Genomic DNA, 20,433 nt, shown 5'->3' with positions numbered 1-20,433 from the left:
TATACATTAACTATCATATTCTCAACTTAAAACTTAAATTTATACTTTCTGATTTATAGGCTAATGCTCATGACATAGCGTTCGCCACCGGGAGTGTCATTGCCTCTACGTGACCATTCCACCAAGAGAGAGCTTCATCGACGAATGTGCATGCCGCAAACTTGACCTTACACCCTTCCGGACATCCACATATCTCAAACATTGATTCCACCTTTTCTATCCATCTTTTCAGGGTTATTACGTGTGACAACCCGAAAATTTTTGCCTTATAAAGTCAGTACAATCAACCTTAAGTCAGACTCGCTCCTGCTATTTTTAGCACTGTTTAGAGTCTGTTTTAGTGATTCTAAGCCTAGTACACTTAAGGAATGAGTGTTAGGAAATACCTGCTAGAGTCACTGCACAACATTCTAGCCTTAAACCCCACCAAAAGGAGTTCACGGCCATAGCACATGAGTTTACGGCTGTAAACTAAAGGTTGGCCGTAAACTCCGCCTTAAAGTCTCATTCCCTTCACTTTTCTTTCATTCTTACACTTTCAACTCAAGAACACTTCCATTCTCTCTCAAGTATCATCGATATTTTCATTCCTGATCATCCAAAAAGTAAGTAATTCTTCCCTTTAATTGTTGTTATCCTTCTTACTTATGAATCATCCTTTGATTTCATCCATGGAAATCAACTTTTTACTAGATCTTCAACTTTCACCAAGAACACACACTTGTTCTTGGTGGCCGCAAACTCCTCTAGGGCCCTCAAAAGTGTGAGTATTCCATCTATCTTCTAGTTAGCCATGTTAGACACTAGATCATAACCTTGAAACATCACCAAACTCAACATCAATGAGAGTTTACGGCCAAAGAGCATCCCCCTTGGCCGTAAACCCTTGTATTTGTCATGTTTTGAGCCTTAAACACTTCTAGACCTTTGCTAACCATTAGAACACTTGAACCTTTGAAACCCTTTCCTTTAAGACCCAAAATGAGACCATTTGGAGAGTTTACGGCCATACACTTTTTAGTGTGGCCGTAAACACCTCAACACCTCCTTTAATGTTAGTTTTGCTCATCCTCTTGTAGAGCAATAGTCCCACAAGTTCCCCCATCATTCAAACACCCTCTTATGCACATTTTAACATGAGTTTACGGCCGTAAACTCCATGGCCGTAAACCCATGGTCATAAACACCATTTCTTGGCCTTAAACATCCCTTAGATGAATCACATGTGATTCCATCACTTAGTCCAAGTCCTTAAGGGTGTTTCCTTTCATATAGTTGCTTATAAACACTATATACATGCCATATATGTCATTTAGGACTCGTTTGTGTCTCGGGACTTCATTCGTGGAACTCCTCATCCTTACGCGCATATTCGTTTGAATCACCCACATAAGGTGAGTTCATACCCCTATAATGAATCTTTTAACTGTTTTAAATGCTTTTAAGGGGGGGGGGAATACAAGTTGAACACAATGATAATTGTGTAATTGTTTGTTATAAACATCTTCAAAAGATTGCTTATGTCTTTTATAAGTGATCAAAACATTTCAAAAACTTTTTTAAAGTTATGTTACTTTATAGTTTAACAAAACTCCGTTTTTAAAGTACAAGCATAACTTAGTTGTATAAAGTGTTTTAGTTTACATATATTGTCGAGATCTATGAAGTTCTTCACATAATCACCACATATCAATTAGAAAACACACATAAACATGCACAAATACATAGATCTAGCACATAGCAACTTGTATCCTCCCCCAAAACATAGTAAAACCAAAAAACAAGGGGTATGAACTCACATTGGGGTTTGGATTCGGTTTTTGATGAAGAGTTGAGAGGAGATGATGTTGTTTTCGGCCTTAAGTGCTTCTTTGGAAGGAGCTTCGAACTTAGATGGTCCTAGGAAGCTAGAACACGAAATGAACCATGTAAGGGAGTGTTCTTAGTTTAAAAATGGAAATCAATGACCTATGTATGATGACAACTTACCAAGTAGATGATACTTGTTGAAAAACTCTTGGAATCACACCCAAGATCACGAAAATGGCAAAGGAAATGAGGGAGTTTCTCCTTGAGCTTAAGAGGATTTGTGAGAGAGTTTGAATAATTTTGAAGTGAGATCTGGAGAGATGGGGGGGGGGGGGGAAGTCTCGACCAATAATAAGAGAAGAGAGAGAGGGATGTTGAGGTGATGTTGCATGGAAGTCCACCATGCAAAGATTATGTGTCACTTGCTAGATTAATCTCCTTTTCCCTTTTTTTTCTTTTTTTTTTGTTAATTGGGCCGAGAATGGGCTAAAGAAAAATGGAGATGAAATGGTTTGGACCCTTCTTTAGTTTAGTTCGAATTTATGGAGCCCAAATAATATTTTTCGGCCCATTGGGCCCTTTTTATGGGTCTACGGCCCAAAGGTGGTGAAGGAATGGATTTTACGACCCATTAGGGCTAATGAATCATCTATGGCCCAACATGGCCCATTAGAGATAAAATGAACTATTCTAGGCCCACATAACCCAAAATGTTTTAGTTTCATGAATGTGGGTTTCATTAGAGCCCAAATAGGGTTCCTAGGCCCAAATTAGTTAAATTGAGAGTTTATTGGTCCATTAGGCCCAATAAGAGAATCCTAGTCCATATTAACTTGAACCGGGATTTCTAGGGTTTTCAATCCATATGAGATGTATTGTATTAGGTTTTGAACTTAAATCAAGAGTTTGGATTCAAATGGATGGTTTTGATTGAGCATAGAGTATGATTTTCAGAGTACATGCCTTACAATAGATGATGTTTACATGAGAATAGAATTTCCTAGCTAAAAATGCTAATTGTGATAGTGGTATAGTTACATTCTCCTTATCTCATTTGTTACCATCATCATCCCGCAATCTTAGCCCCAATCTCTTCAAGAATTACTTTAAAAACCCGAACACCCGCACTCAAGATCGATTGTTTTTCTGGTAAGTATCAACTCCGGGTTGTGGGTGGTTTGATTTTTCGCCTTTTCATGTCTCAGGTGAAATTTTATCTTTTTTATTCTCTATCTAATTTCGATTTCCCGTGGACAACGAAGTCTAGAAAAATCTGGTATATTCCACTACCACCATGACCAAAATATGAAAGAGTTTCAACCCTAAATCGGTATCCCCAACTATCGTTCGAACAAGAGGTTTTGGATCCCCAAAACACATTTGTTTTTCTACTTTTTAATCTCGATTATTTTTCTGGTAAACATCAACATCTGTAGTGAAATTGAGCAGCGCGTACATTTAAGCTCAACAAAATGCTGGAATGCTGAGCTATTATCGCAATTATTAAGGGAAGTACATTCAAGCTCTATAAAATGCTGCTAAATCTTACCGGTAAACATCTTTATTTAGTGCCCTTTTCGTCTTTTTTGAATTTGTTTCTTCTTTGATGCTTCCCTATTGTTTCTTTTGTAACTAAATTACTTTGTGTTTACATTTACCAGGTTTTTGGAACAATAAGATACATAATCTTCAAGACCAGCAAGGGTTTTTTTTTCTTTCGATAGTATATTTATGTCACTGAGTGTTCTCAATTTGAAGAACTTGACTTTATATTTATGACTTTGAACGTTTCTTAGCCTATAACCCTAAAGAAATGGTTCAATGTCAAGAATAAAGCTCAAGACTTTAATATGCATGATTCCGGTCATGGCGGTAATTTTCTCATTTTCTATTTCCTTTATTTCTACATCAAGTCACTATTTTTAATAACTATGGGGTTTTAAGCTACTATCTATATGAGATTCATCCAAAAGATGCAAAAACAAAAGTACAAGCAAAAGTAAAATAAAGGGACCTTTTTTTTATGCTTCTAACCATATCATAGTTATTTTAGGAAGACAATTGGGAAGACGCAAAAAGTTGGAATTTGTATCTGATAGGCGTTAGCTTTGATAGCTGCATCAAAGGAAGTCTATTTGAATGATATGAGATTGAGGTTTTCACTCCAATTTGACGTTGTTTGTCCACTCCTCTCTCTCTCTCTCTCTCTCTCTCTCTCTCTCTCTCTCTCTCTGGTTTAACAAAAACAGATACATACTAAACTAAGATATTAAAAAACCTAATTATATATGTACAATGATTACTGTGCATTTCTTTTTAATCTTATAGTCGTTTTATTGTTGAACTCTCATTGTTCAGAGGTTATACCGAGGAATAATATAATCAATTATGTAGACTGGAGCAATCAATGTGATGAAGGAAGGGAAGCAAGGGTATATTTGTGACTCTTTTGATCTTCTAGATTTGCTGATCTCTTTTTTGTGGAGTATGCACGTTGACATCTCTTCAGAGAATCACTTCTATAGATTAAACATAATGGTTCATTTTATTTTTTCTTTTGGCCGTAACTGTATCTTTTGTGTACCAGATGACAAATCATGCTTATTGGGTCTATTTCACTGAGAGTCACCTCAACCACCCAACTCAGAGGATTGTAGTTACCGTCTAAACATAAACTATTTACTTTAGTGGTGTACCAAATACACAATTATAATGTGTGAGCTTGGTGTGTGTGTGTATCTTTGTCCCAATGGTAGAATACATTTAGGTTGATTAGTACTTCGTGCCGACAATTTATTCCTCCGAGTTTTTATTTGTGGTATGATATATGGGTAGGTTGCTTTTGGTATGTGTTCTTTTTTTGGCCCGTGTTTCGTTTGGTTTTACATTCAATTTATCATGTTTTGGATTACATTTTCTAGAGTTCAAGATGATGTTGGTGTTGTAACTGAATTCATGCTTCGGATGAATATCATATGCTCGAGGATATTTTCTCAGGTGAAGAATGGACAATTAGTTGTTGATCCAAGCCTCTTTATCAGTTTTTCTTGGTACGTAGGTGGTACTCCTTCAAGTCTGTTGTTGCACAAAACCATTGTTCTTTACTACAATTGTTGGTGTTGCCCTTAGAATGAAGTTTTGTTGATTGTTACAAGTTCCCTACTTCTTTTTTCTTTTAATCTCCTTTACATCGAGTAACTTAAAGTGAAGGCATTGTATTTTTATATTAAAGAAAAAACTAGCGTCATTTATCTTTATATGTCTAACAAAAATTATTTATTTTCAAAATTATTATAGAATTAAATATATACTTATCAACTTCTTAATTAAAATAGTTATGGGATATTAAGTTAAAAAGCATATGATCAATATGAGAATGGTAGTTGAGGAAATTATGTTTGAAAGTAGATTCAACAATTATTTATTTTTTTATTAATTTTTTTATAAATAAATAAACGCATACATGGACATAGTGGTAGAAAGAAACATCAGATTTGAATTTACATATTTTCATTACAACGAAATAAACTATTTTTATGGATAGTCTTGTAAATTTACCTTCATTAAATTTTATATGTTATTTCATTAGTTCTAAACATATATTAAGTAGTTTTTTGATAACTTGTTACTATTATCAATTTATGCCTATGTGAAAAACAATATCTTTTTTCACTTGTTCGTTCCGATTAAAGGTGCGTATTTAAAATCGTTTTTTTAAGTGAATGAAAAAAACCGAACATGCTTTTTGAGAATCGGGTAGGTTAAAACCGAACTACCATTTAGTAATAGGTTTTAATATATGTATGAAACTATTTTCTTTCGGTTTTTCTAATATAACCGAACCGAACCGGTCTTAACACTGTTTTCTAATTAAATTTCACTTCAAAAAAACCGAACTTATTATAAGTGAAACCGGTCTAATAAAATGATTTTAAAAAAAACCGAAACCGGTTCAAAATCCATATAAAAACAAATCGTCTATAGAAATTAATTTCAGAAAAACTATTCACACCCGTTGCTTGGCGCGAAGACAGAGATATAAAAACAGCTATATATATATATATATATATATATATATATATATATATATATATATATATATATATATATATATATATATATATATATATAACAAAGACACATTAGAAGATCTCTAAGATATCTACATAAAAACACATAGTGAGGAATACCATGGAACCAAAAGGAGTTGGTTTGGGGGCTTCTTTATTGGTGCCCAGTGTACAAGAACTAGCTAAGGAACCACTTACTAAGGTTCCAACTCGATATGTTCGCACTGATCAAGACCCCCTGGTCGTATCATCGTTGTTGTCTTCACTGCCTAAAGTGCCAATCATTGATATGGATAAATTATCATGTGAGGATTCAGCTGATGATGAATTAGAAAAACTACATCGTGCTTGTAAGGAGTGGGGCTTCTTTCAGGTACATGCTTAATCTAGTTTATTATAATAACTAAATCTTTTGTAAGATTATATGTCATATATGATAAACTCCTTTTTTTTTTGGAGCTTTCCTCATCTGTTCATTAACCCAAAAATGATAAACTTTAATTTATAAATATACAAATAAGATTAACTTCCTCTCACATGCTTATATAGGCTTGTGTTTTAGAAATCTGATTTTGAAATGAATATTATAGATCATAAATCATGGGGTGAGTTTACCATTAATGGAGAGAATGAAGAAAGAGACACAAGAATTCTTTAAGTTGTCAATGGATGAAAAGAAGAAGTTTTGGCAAAAGAATGAAGACATTGAGGGATTTGGACAAGCTTTTGTTGTGTCCAACGAGCAAAAACTAGATTGGGCTGATATATTTTACCTGGTTACTCTTCCTGATAATATTAGAAAGCCTCATTTGTTTCCTAACCTACCTCTTCCTTTCAGGTCAGTCATCCATCTTCTTATTTGTGTTGGGATTTATGCTTTCAAACAAGTTGTTCATAAAAGTCAACTATGAATGGTTTTAAGTAAAGTCTTTATGTCTATATATATATATATATATATATATATATATATATATATATATATATATATATATATATATATATATATATATATATATATATATATAGTTGGACACAAATTTAATTTGGCACTCAATGATTACTCATGTCTCTATCACCTTTTGTAGAGGTAATAATATACTTGACATAACTATTGTGTATAACATATGAACTGATCATGATATATATATATATATATATATATATATATATATATATATATATATATATATATATATAACTGAAATTAGATAAGTATTTAACAAATGCCATTTTTTTAGAAATTAAGAGTAGGAAAAGTAGATCCGTAAAGAATCATGTCTCTTGTATTCCACATGGCACACTAAGAAATTAACTTGGTGGCATCCATATCTATTTCACCGCTATTTTTAGTAATATATACGTGAAGTCAAGCATTGAAACTATTTTTGAAATCAAGTATAATTTTATTTTTTATGTGTGTTATAATGATTTATATATTAATTTAATGGCTATTTTCTTTAAAATAACAGAGATACCCTAGATGCATACTCAAAAGAGCTTAAGAATGTTGGCTTAAAAACTCTATACTTCATCGCTAACGCTTTGAAAATGGAAAGTAATGACATGATAACTCTGTTCAAGGAAGGAATGCAAGCAATGAGGATGAACTACTATCCACCATGTCCACAACCCGAACAAGTCATAGGTCTCACCCCTCACTCAGATGCTGTTGGAATCACAATTCTTCTCCAACTCAATGAAGTAGAAGGCCTTCAAATTAAAAAAGACGGCATTTGGATCCCAATCAAACCACTCCCTAACGCTTTCATTGTTAATATTGGAGATATCCTAGAGGTCATTTCTTTATCTGTGATCACTTATATTTAACATCTCCATTTGTCTTTTATGATTTTGAAAATAATGAAAGATAAATTTTGTATTTCTTGTCCTGTTTATAAGGGTTTGTTTATTTTCAGATAGTGACAAATGGACAATATAAAAGCATTGAGCATAGAGCAATTGTGAACTCAGAGAAAGAGAGGTTGTCTATTGCTACATTTCTAAGCCCGAATTTGGATGGTGATTTAGGACCAGCACCAAGCCTAATTACTCCAGACACACCTCCAAAATTTAAAAGAGTATCTGTGGTGGATTTCTCTAAGGACTTATTTTCTAAGGAACTCAACAGAAAAACTTTCATTGAACGCTACTATATATAATGTCTTATGTATGTACCTAGCTAGCAAGAACGTTGCCAATTATACTCTAATTTACCCATTTGTATCTTATGAATGGGAGTTTATATTGTAAGTGACTATCATCTCTTAACAAGTATAATTAATTACATATAGATATTATAAATAAAGCCATAATAAAAGCCATTTACATGAAGGTTTCTTAGTCGTTACAGTTAGTTCTTTCTCTATGTGATTTTCTTCATCCTCATTCATGAATGGACAAGTTAATTAAACAAGAAACACACACGATATGTTTGTAGGATAGAGTTGAAGGTTTCCTTGCGTCACATATGGTATTAAATGGTTGTATATGAGTCTATTACATTGAAACATCAAATTCTTTTAATCGATAAGAGGCAATTTGTGTATCATGTTTATGTGTTTCTACACAAATTGTATTATGATTTACATCGAAGTAACATGAAAAATACCAATAAAATAAATTCATTCTGTAAAAGTCACAAGCCTTTTAAACTCCTTGAAAAGGCCGACAAATGGGTTGTAATGGTCGTGAAGCTTCAATGGAAAAGTAACGTTTATGTCACTTTTAGTGTTGTAAAATACGACGGATCCAAATTGACTTAAATAATATTAGCTCAATGCGGAATGGGATCAAAAATTATCAAAGCGTAATAATCACAACGTAATACGAATAAAATAAATAGAATAGAGACACAGGAATTTACGTGGAAACCCAAATCGGGAAAAAACCACGGGCGGAGGAAGCCGAGAAACAATTCACTATAATTTGCAGTGTTTACAGGGATTATGAAAGAGATTACAAAATAGAGTGGGAGAGCTAAAATACACGGTGGTGTATCAGTGTATATATATATATATATATATATATATATATATATATATATATATATATGTAATGCTTTTTTATATATACTTGGATGATTTTTTTTTTTGGTTGTGTTCTTTTCTCTGGTTCATGGCTTAGGCTATTTATAGCCAAAAGCAATATAATATGAATTGTAGAAAAAATGTGCCGTCCGAATTCCAATTGTAGGCGCCTACCAAAAATTCACCGTCCAAATCAAATTCACATATATATACTACTATTCATAGTCAACCTATGAATAGTGAAAGATAGACGTCCAATTTCATTTCAATTAACATATATATTACTATTCATAGTCAAACTATGAATAGTAAATGATAAGTTACTGAAATAACCCCTGAATTATTTGCCACTTGCTAATTTTGGAGGCAACTTTTCCACAATCTCCACCTTGACATCAAAATTAAGCAAGTCATGCTTTACGATTAGTCAAAACCTATAGCTCACCAAACTCTAAAACTTCCATAAGAACCTGCAAATTTTATATAGAGAAAAAATTGTTTCCGAAAAATAAATAATATTTCCTCCACCTACGAGCCTTCAGGCTCAACTGCGATCAGAAACACCCACCATGTCCAAACATAATTTGAACTTGGCTATAGGAAGACCTTTAGTGAACATATCAGCGGGATTATAATCTGTATGAATCTTGTCCACAACACAATCACCTTTTTCAATGATATCCCGCACAAAATGATAACGAATATCAATATGCTTTGTTCGGTCATGAAACATTTGATCTTTACTCAAGAAGATAGCACTCTGGTTGTCACAGAAAACTGTGGTCACCTTTATTCTATCATCGAGTTCTCCAAATAACCCCTTCAACCAGATATCTTCCTTAACTGCTTCTGTAATCGCCATGTACTCTGCCTCGGTAGAAGACAGGGCAACTGTAGACTGTAACTGGGCTTTCCAACTAACAGCACAACCATTTAGAGTAAACACATACCCTGTAATTGATCTTCGTTTATCCAAATCTTTGCCATAATCTGAATCAACATATCCGAACACCCCAGTGTTAGATTTACCAAAACGTAAACACATAGAAGACGTACCACGTAAATAACGAAAAATCCACTGTACTGCTTTCCAGTGTTCTTTCCCCGGGTTCGCCATGTATCTACTAACCATGCTAACAGCATAAGCCAAATCAGGGCGCGTGTAGATCATAGCATACATCAAAGATCCAATAGCACTAGAGTATGGAACACGTGCCATGTAAGCCATATCAGTCTCATTAGTAGGACTCAAAGCGGATGATAGCTTAAAATGAGCTGCAAAAGGTGTGTTGACAGACTTTGCTTCGTACATACTGAAGCGTCTTAGGACTTTCTCAATATAACTTTTCTGAGAAAGATGCAAGATCCTAGACTTCCTGTCACGAATAATTTCCATACCTAAAATCTTTTTGGCAGCTCCTAAGTCCTTCATTTCAAATTCAGCTTTCAACTGGTCTTTTAACTTCTGAATCTCCTTCATATCTTTCGCTGCAATCAACATGTCATCCACGTACAAGAGTAAGTAGATCTTTGAACCATTGTCACCTTTCTTAAAATAAACGCAGCTATCATAGGTGCACCTGCTGAATTTGTGACTGGTCATGAAAGAATCGAACCTCTTGTACCATTGTCTAGGAGACTGCTTGAGGCCATAAAGAGATTTGTTCAACTTGCATACGTAGTTCTCCTTTCCAGGAACTGCAAAACCTTCAGGTTGTTGCATAAAAATCTCTTCCTCAAGCTCACCATTTAGGAAAGCTGTAGTGACATCAAGTTGTTCTAACTCAAAATCGTTAGAAGCAACCAACCCCAACAATACACGAATGGAAGTATGTTTGACAACTGGGGAATAAATGTCAGTGTAATCAATACCAGGAATCTGACTGTAGCCTTTAGCTACTAACCGAGCTTTGTATCTTGGTTTATCATTTGGGTTGACAGGTTCCTTGAGCTTGTAGACCCACTTGCATTTAACTGGTCTCTTCCCTTTCGGAATAGGAACTAAATTCCAAGTACTGTTTCGCTGCAAGGATTCCATCTCATTTTGCATAGCGAGCATCCAATCATTTGAGTCTTCAGATTCGATAGCCTCGTCATAATTCGTAGGCTCCGTTGCGGACTCAATATTATCAGCAACAATAAAAGCATAGGCAACCAAATCAGATTCAGCATACCTCTTCGGAGGAATAATCTGTCTTCTCGGTCTATCTCTTGCAATGCTTGGAGTAGTAGCTTGTGGTTGTGAAGATGTTGAATCTTCACCAACAACATGCTCATCCGACGAAGAAGAATCTTGATGCTGATTTGTACTCTGATTAGTGGTAGGTGAAGTAGGAAGCTCCACCTCCATTTGAGCATTCTCTTTATTTGCTTCGGATGATACATCTGATGCATCTGTTCTTTTAGAAGAGTCAGCAACTGGTTGAAATATAGCAGACTCATCAAAAGTAACATCTCTTGAGATGATAATTTTCTTCAAATCAAAGCTCCATAACTTGTAACCCTTTACACCTTGATTGTACCCAAGAAAAACGCATTTGATTGCTCTTGGTTCTAGCTTCCCATTGTCAACCCGTGCATATGCTGGACATCCGAATGGTTTTAAATCTGAATAATTTGCAGGTTTACCGGACCATAATTCAAACGGAGTTTTCTTCTCGATTGCTCGTGACGGTGATCGGTTGATAACATAGCAAGCAGTCGAAGCAGCCTCCGCCCAAAAAGACTTTGGCAATTTGGAATTAGAAAGCATACACCGGACCTTCTCCATAATGGTGCGATTCATTCTTTCAGCTACACCATTTTGTTGAGGTGAATGGACTACTGTGCGATGTCGAGTAATGCCTTCCTTTTGACAATAGACATTAAACTCTTCTGAGCAAAACTCAAGTCCATTATCCGTACGAAGATACTTTAACACCAGACCTGATTGCTTTTCAACCAGAACTTTCCAATTTCTGAAGGTAGATAAAACGTCTCCTTTATGTTTTAAGAAGAAAGACCACACCTTCCTGGAGATATCATCAATAATAGCGAGCATATAAATAGCTCCACCTTTTGAAGCAACTCGAGTCGGTCCCCATAAATCCGAGTGAACATAATCAAGTGGTCCTTTCGTTGTATGGATACCACTTGCAAACCTTACTCGTTTTGCCTTGCCATATACACAGTCTTCACAGAAATCCAAATCAACAATCTTTTGTTGACCAAGTAAACCTCTTCGACTCAATTCTAACATGCCTTGAAAACTCATATGGCCGAGTCGAAGGTGCCAAAGACGGGACTGATCTGGATCAGAAAGAGACTTTGAAACAACAGCAGTATCACTCGAAATTGTTTGCCCGTCAAGAAAGTAAAGATCTGAGGTTTTTCGTTTGGCTCTCAGTTTGTCGGAACCGTCTTTGAATACCCTGAGAACTCCACCTTTACCAGCAAACTCGTATCCCTTTTTGTCAAAGGAACTGAGAGATAACAAGTTTCTTCTGAGGTCAGGAACATATCTAACATCCCCCATGGTTCGAATAACTCCGTCAAACATACGGATCCTGACTGAACCATGTCCAAGAACTGGACATATAGTATTGTTACCCATCAACACATAGCCCTGGTTAACCTTTTCAAATGTGTAAAACCAACTTTTGTTGTGACACATATGAAAAGTACAACCAGAGTCGAGTATCCAATCACCAGTGGAATCCAGTTTATCTGAATAAACTGTCAAAAGTTCTCCAATACCTTCGACCTCAGCTAGATCGGCTTCACCCGAAGTGCTAGCTTGTTTACCATTTGTTGTCGTCTTCTCTTTTTCTTTGTTCTTCAACTTGAAGCATTCTTCAAGCACATGTCCCTTCTTGTGACAATAGTTGCAAAACTTTCGTTTGCCTTTTGACTTGGATCTGGTTCTGTTGGAAGATTGAGAAGTTCTACTTCTCTCTGTTGTTCTTCCTCTGGCATTCAAACCTTCGGCTTTAGCATCACTTGAACCACCACCAGTAATATGCTTCATCTTCTCTTTTGAATCCAAAGCTGTATAGACTTCATCTAAAACTAGAGTGTCACGGCTATAGATAATAGTATCACGAAAATGGCTATAGGATTCTGGCAACGACGATAGTAAGAATAGAGTCAAGTCTTCATCTTCATACTGAACATCCATATTCTCTAAGTTATTTACTAACTCTTTAAATGTGGATATATGTTCAGCTAAAGAGCCTCCTTCAATCATCTTGAGATTGAACAACCGTTGCTTCAAATGCAACTTGTTTGGTAAGCTCTTGGTCATCAACAGTTGTTCCAACTTTAGCCATAAAGAAGCCGCTGACGTTTCTTTTAGAACATCTTGCAAAACATCGTTTGACAAGTGCAAACGAATTTGGGATAAAGCCTTCAGATCTTTCATCTCCTTTTCTTCTTCGGTCCATGTATCGGGCATCTTATTGAAACCCAAGAGCGCCTTGTGTAAATCCATCTGAATGAGAATGTCTCTCATCTTTACTTGCCACAACGGAAATCGGGTGTTACGATCCAGTAGTGGAATATCGTATTTTACCGAAGACATGATTAATTACTTGATAAAATGATCCCAACGAGCTAATATCACAACCCGGATGCTTTGATACCAATTGTTGTAAAATACGACGGATCCAAATTGACTTAAATAATATTAGCTCAATGCGGAATGAGATCAAAAATTATCAAAGCGTAATAATCACAACGTAATACGAATAAAATAAATAGAATAGAGACACAGGAATTTACGTGGAAACCCAAATCGGGAAAAAACCACGGGCGGAGGAAGCCGAGAAACAATTCACTATAATTTGCAGTGTTTACAGGGATTATGAAAGAGATTACAAAATAGAGTGGGAGAGCTAAAATACACGGTGGTGTATCAGTATATATATATATGTAATGCTTTTTTATATATACTTGGATGATTTTTTTTTTGGTTGTGTTCTTTTCTCTGGTTCATGGCTTAGGCTATTTATAGCCAAAAGCAATATAATATGAATTGTAGAAAAAATGTGCCGTCCGAATTCCAATTGTAGGCGCCTACCAAAAATTCACCGTCCAAATCAAATTCACATATATATACTACTATTCATAGTCAACCTATGAATAGTGAAAGATACACGTCCAATTTCATTTCAATTAACATATATATTACTATTCATAGTCAAACTATGAATACTAAATGATAAGTTACTGAAATAACCCTGAACTATTTGTCACTTGCTAATTTTGGAGGCAACTTTTCCACATTTAGTAAGTAGGAAACTCATTGAAATTGTCTATATTATAAAGGGCATCCGATAAAGAAACTCCAGATTTATCGTAGTTATATTAAAGATTAAATAAATTTGTAACAGTTTAATTACATAGTAGGGGAAGTTGAATTGATACACAAATTAACTGGAAACGTTTATATAGGCATTGACATTCAATCGTTAATATCTAATTGTGAAAGTTACTCTCTTACACTATTATTACTAATCATCATGTCCAAGCTCTTTCTCTTTCTAGCATTTTGACGCAGATTTTCACAAAAATCAACAAATATCTCCCAAACTTCCTATTAAAAATTCCTATACATCTCAAATAAAACCACACCAAATAAGTGTGGTTCCTAATTTTCTATACAAAACCTTCATAAATATTTCAAATAATACCACACCAAATGAGTACACGTCTGACTCTTTCATCAAGCACCATTTGTTAACGTATATCACAATACACCCTTGTGCCTACATCATTGGAGACAAGAAATGTGTATTGTTGGTTAGCAAGGTCGCTTTTGAAAATGCCAAAGTCTGAAACCTTAGCTGTACAATTCTCATCCAGCTGGATGTTAGCGCTTTTAATGTCTCGGTGTAACACTTGCTATTGCATCCCCGTGGGATTATGAAGGTATTGTAGTCCTCGTGCAGTACCAATGCATATCTAAAAGAGTTGATTCCAACATAGATATGTGCTATGCTGGTAAACATCAACGCTTTTGTCTAGTAGATAGTCGTACACAAGGATATACTCATACATCTCATCACAAAGGCCTAAGAGAAAAACGAGAGTTTGATACTTGTATTCGGTAAGCATCATCATCTCCTTCCAAAACCCAGAGGTCTCTTGCTGATAGGAAAGAAAGAAAGATAGAGTAAAGAAATTGGAGAGTATGAAAGGGATAGGAGATGTGTTTGAGTGGTGAGAAAGCTTGTAACGTATTTAACATGGAGGAGAGCAATTTATCAACATATTCTCTCTCTATGTCTCGATCAAGTAAATTACAAGCCTTTCCAAAAAAAACAGTAAATTAAAGGGTTAATAACACCGACGGTTCTATTAAAATAAGAAAAGCTTGAATTTTTAATCCGATTATTTGTTTACTTAAATTGCCATGATTCGGATTAAATATATAAAAAAGATTGTGATATGATACCACGTAATACGTATTGAAAAGCTTGTGAGCTGTGAGATAAAGAAAGATTCGTTTTCAAAAGTGGTAATTTTTCTTGGAAGAAATGCAGAAAAAGAAAGCAATGAACAGCATGTGGTTTTAATGTTTATGAGCTATGAGTTATGGCAATGTTCTATCGACTTAATAATATTGTATTTTCCTATTTTGCCACGATCATAAAAACTTTGATTTTGATCCCTTAAATTGACTTCATCCCTTATTTAGATTTCATCTCCTTTTTTTACACATTTAATTTGGAAACCCATATCCTTGATTTTGGTTTCCCTTCATTGGTTTTACATTTTTTTTTTGTTTTACTTTAATTTTGATTTTATTTATATATTATTAAAATAAATTATATAGAAATAACAAGAAATAATTAAATTTTGGAACAAAAATTAAATAAAAAATCATACAAATATGATACCCACACCGTTCATTTGATTTAATAAATTTCATACCATATATTAATAAAAAAAATTAATTTTTTTATTAACGATGTAATCTAAGCTTGTATCTCGGTCACAAAGAAAATAACGGCCATGAACCGCATTTTGAAGTAACAGTTCTTATGATGTAATAGTGACAATAAAGAAGTATTTACCCAATTCAGATTAAATACTTGAATTGATTAAATATTTCATGATACATTAGTTTTAACATTTTGTGATATGCATTCCTTTGAATACTATGTTGAACAACATCTTACCTGAATACCATGAGTGCTTTATTACCGTCACTATTACATTGTAAGGACTACTATTTTAATTTATGGTTTGTGGCCGCTATTTACTTTGTGACCGTGATATCAGCTTAGATTACACCACCAATAATTTTTTTTTACTAGTGTATGATATTGTATGATATGACACTTAATAAATCAAACGAAGATATTTAACCGATTCCAAGAATATTATATTCGTATGGTGTTGGTATCATATTTCTATAATGTTTTATTTATTATTTGTTTCAATTATTTAGTTATTTTTGTTATTAATATATACTTCATTTTAATAATATATAAATAAAATTAAAGTTAAAAGTGGAAAAAAAATAAAAGTAAAACCAAAATCGAAAGACACAGGTTTCCAAATTAAAAGTGTAAAAAAAATAGAAAAATAAATCATATACAAAATCTAAATCTAAGTAAGGGATGAAATCAAGGTTTTGATGACTATGCCAAAGGGTATTAAAGGGAAGTATCAACTCCCTATGCCAATACCAACCACTTGAATAAGTATCACGTGATACACACACTGCCGGACAAGAAGGACAGCGAGCCAGCAACGCTGGACTGGTGCTTGATTTCTGGGCTACAAAGCCCGATACGAACTTCTTACTTCTTTTTAAAGGCCCACTATGTTGGTAGACATTTTCACTCATCATTGGTTTAAATTTTTATTCATTTGTTAATTATATCTTATTAATTTTTTTACCTGTTATAGGTATGATAAAAAGTAAAGAAAGATGAGGACCATAGCAAAATCAGTGATTCTGGATTTAAGATAAATATATAAATTATAACTAGGGAGTATCCCCGCAAAGCGGGGTCGGATTTCGATTCAATTGTTTGCCAAAAGAGTTTAGGGTAGATATTTTATTGATTTATATATTGAAATAGACCTGTTATCTAATCATTTGATTACACATTTATAGTTTCCAATCTTTTTATGGATTGATCCAAGCATAAAAGCTATGTTGTCTTCCATGGAGAGGTCCTCTGATTTGGCTTCTTCAATAACTGAAATTCTAAAAGCTGGTGATCTGTAAACAATTTCTTCGATAGGTGATCTTAAGCTACATATACAAAAAATATAGATCTTATGAGAAGACATAAATACAAGAGTCTGTACACACTATAATTTTTTTTTCAAAGAGATAACTGAAAAATCAAAAGAGTACCTACAATTGTTAAAAAAATTAACATATTAGGATTTTGCTCTCTTGAATAAAAAATGGTTTTTTTTTGTTCTTCAAGAACAACAAAGTTAAAGACTTTTATGTTTTTCTTCACTTGGGGCTTAAAGGAATGACGATAATCAGAATCCACAAACCCCGTTTCACAATTCCAGCCGGCTATCATCCATATTCATATTCATATCCGCAATTTTTTTTTAACCTTCTTTTCTTGAACCTGAAAAGTCAAGTAGTCAATACAAAATGATCAAATCCAAATTCATATTCAATAGAAAAATGAAATATATATGAAATTAAAGTGGTTTACTTTCCAGAATTTAATGGTTTTGTCATTGGTTGACAAAAGAAAAACAGCATCATTGATTGTTTGGAACCATTTGATTTTGTTAATATTCTCCTCCATCTCCAAACTCTTTAAATAATCAAACTGAAACAAAAATATGTGTTTTAATAAGTGAAATAGTGGTTAGAAAAGTAGGAAAAATGAATTAAGTTAGATTCATAACACCTAAGCACCGAAGCAGGCAGTGGCTTGGAAACTTACAAATTTTGTAAAACTTTATTCCGTTACATAAGCTTTGTAGTTCCCCATTCAGATGATTTTGTGCCAAGTCCCTATAATAAAAAATGATTTCATGAATATAAAATATGTTTTTTTATTTAACTCATATGAAAAGAAATGAAGGAAAGATTATTATAAAAACTTCCATTTTGACATTAAAATCAACCTATGACTAAATAACCTTATTCAAGTTTGCAAAATTTGAAGCAGATTGTCTTCTTATTGTGACTATGGATTTTAAAGACAATCGTGATCATGTAATGTTTAATATGCATATGTTGCAAAATTTGAAGCAGATTGTCTTCTTATTGTGACTATGGATTTTAAAGACAATCGTGATCATGTAATGTTTAATATGCATATGTTGTCATAAAAAGAAATGAAAGATGCGTAGTCATTGATGTTTCCATCTTCATTTAAATATTAGGGTGTTAACTTAATTAGTCAAGCGACATAAATTATAGTTTATCTGAAACGAATAAACATAAATACATAAAAGTATGTTGTTTTAATAGAAAAAAGAAATTGGTATTATGTTGTATTTTAACTAAAAAATAATTGAAAGCAGATTACCATTTTTGGATTGATGTTTGGAAGTGCATTACCATTTTAGGGTTGTTGTTTGATTGTTATTTGAAATACATTTCAGAAAGACAAAACTATAAAATTGGACCCTATGGTATTCAAAAAACTTTGGATAGGGTCTAAAAAGTTTTTAACTTGCATTGAAGGTCCAAAATCAAGAATTTCTTATGATTTTAGTCCTAAAATTTTTTAAAGGACTATTTTGCCCTTATTGTTTCTTTTTTTACATTTTCTTTATTTAAATTTATATTTTAATAATTATAAAAAGAAAAGAAAAAGAAAAAAGAAAATCACCTACCCCACACTCTCCACCCGTACGCTCCTCCTTCTTTGGCTTTCTTTCTCTATCTTTTACTCTCTTCTGTTCACCCGTTTTCCTCATATACTCTCTTCTCTCATTTTCGTCGACATCCCCTTTGCTCAATAAAGCACGAAGTTGTTGATCGGACATGTCAGGAGAAGGGAGTTCGTCGACATCCCCTTTGCTTAGCAAAGTATGAAGCTGAAAAGGTCTAATCGTTCCCTCGTCCCTCTCACCCGAAAAATCCTTTAATCTCTCTGCTCCATACCAAAATCCTCTTAAACCAAACATCAGTGGCAAATACGAAGAAGTAAAGTGATTGAGCTGTGATGAATAGGATTCCGACAACCCAAAATTATAGTAAATATGTGAGTGAATTCGAACAAAAAACAAATTAGGGTTTTTATCATGTGAAATTAGGGAAGAAATGAGAGAAAGATAGTAAGAATGCTACAAATCCAAGTGAACCCAATGAGTTTTGTGGTTGGTTCACAATGGCAAAAGGTAGGGGTGTTCACGGTCCGGTTTTTTCGGTTTTTAGGTCAAACCGAAGCCAAACCGTTAATTACGGTTTTTGTCAAGCAAAAACCGAAGCCGAACCGTTCAAAAATTAAAACCGAACAAAACCAAACCATTACTAACGGTTTGACTCCGGTTTGGTTTCACGGTTTGGGCTTTTTAGGCCCATTTTAGTCCAATCACATTAAGTTTTTTCTATTCTTAATCACATTAAGTTTCTTACTCATCAAAATCTGAATTCAAAATAAAACACCACCATCAATTATTAAGCAAACGAATTAAAACACATAAAGTTGTATACAACCATACTAGGAATTAAAAAGCAATTAATACTACACTTCTATGAGAGATGCACGAGGGACTGATGGTGTTGTGCATTGCCTGCATTAGGAAAAAGGAGGTGATCAGAAAATACTACACTTCTATTTTTGGTCTTTGGAGGCTCAAGCTCATAATTTTCTTGATTTGTATTTTATAGAATGATGATATTACTATAATATCCTCAATCAAGAGAAAAAAAGGCAACCTACCTCAGCAAGTTTAAAGAGCTTAGACATTATATCAAGAGTGGCACATTGCCGTAATTAATCCAGGAATATGCCATCAAACTCACTGCATAAACCCTAAATGAAAAGAACTCATCACCCTCTTAGCTAAAAAGGTTAATAATCAATGAAGAATCACATAGTTCTTATCTATAAAGAACAGATGGAGTAATTTACAACTACATATGACAATTCTTTGAAATATTCAAGTAAACTTTTTAATCTAACAGATTCCAAAAAGACCCAACAATCAGAACGTATGATCCACAATCAATAACATTATTCAAAAATAATCCCAACAATCAGAAAGTGCGATTCCATTTGATAGATTAACAGTCGATTTTTTCAGAACGGAGAAAACTAAAAGATGTGAAACTGAGGAGGGAAACGTACCTGTAAACAAGTCAAATGACTCATAGGAGGGAACAGTACCTGTAAACCAGTTAAGCAAAAAGAAAGTGTGATGTTAAGCAATTTAGAAAGGAAGAACGAGAACGAGAAACGAATTCCACCTTTTGGACGAGAAGCGGACCTTATTAAACAGAGAAGCGGACCTGCGGACCTGCAGCTGGTTTCAACAACAATATTTGATTAATGGGAAGCTGATTGTAGTTGGTGTGATTGATATTTTTCCTAAATGTTAATCCA

At 33.9% G+C, this 20,433-nt stretch overlaps 1 protein-coding gene across 1 annotated transcript; it reads left to right on the top strand.

The window, feature by feature from the left end:
• The first annotated feature begins 5,957 nt into the window (after nucleotides 1–5,957).
• LOC145167329 (oxoglutarate-dependent flavonoid 7-O-demethylase 1-like) lies at nucleotides 5,958–8,210 on the top strand. The gene is made up of 4 exons (XM_079086508.1): nucleotides 5,958–6,252; nucleotides 6,470–6,717; nucleotides 7,349–7,673; nucleotides 7,796–8,210. Exons 1-4 carry the CDS (start codon nucleotides 6,001–6,003, stop codon nucleotides 8,036–8,038), a joined length of 1,068 nt encoding a protein of 355 aa, XP_078942634.1. The 5' UTR covers nucleotides 5,958–6,000; the 3' UTR covers nucleotides 8,039–8,210.
• The last annotated feature ends 12,223 nt before the right edge of the window (nucleotides 8,211–20,433 follow it).

Source organism: Lactuca virosa, chromosome 3 (genome assembly GCF_052849685.1).
Source record: "Lactuca virosa cultivar CGN04683 chromosome 3, Lactuca_virosa_CGN04683_v6, whole genome shotgun sequence".
Classification (NCBI taxonomy): domain Eukaryota; kingdom Viridiplantae; phylum Streptophyta; class Magnoliopsida; order Asterales; family Asteraceae; genus Lactuca; species Lactuca virosa.
The sequence above is the reverse complement of the archived record's forward strand: the minus strand, read 5'-3'. Positions and strand labels throughout refer to the sequence as shown.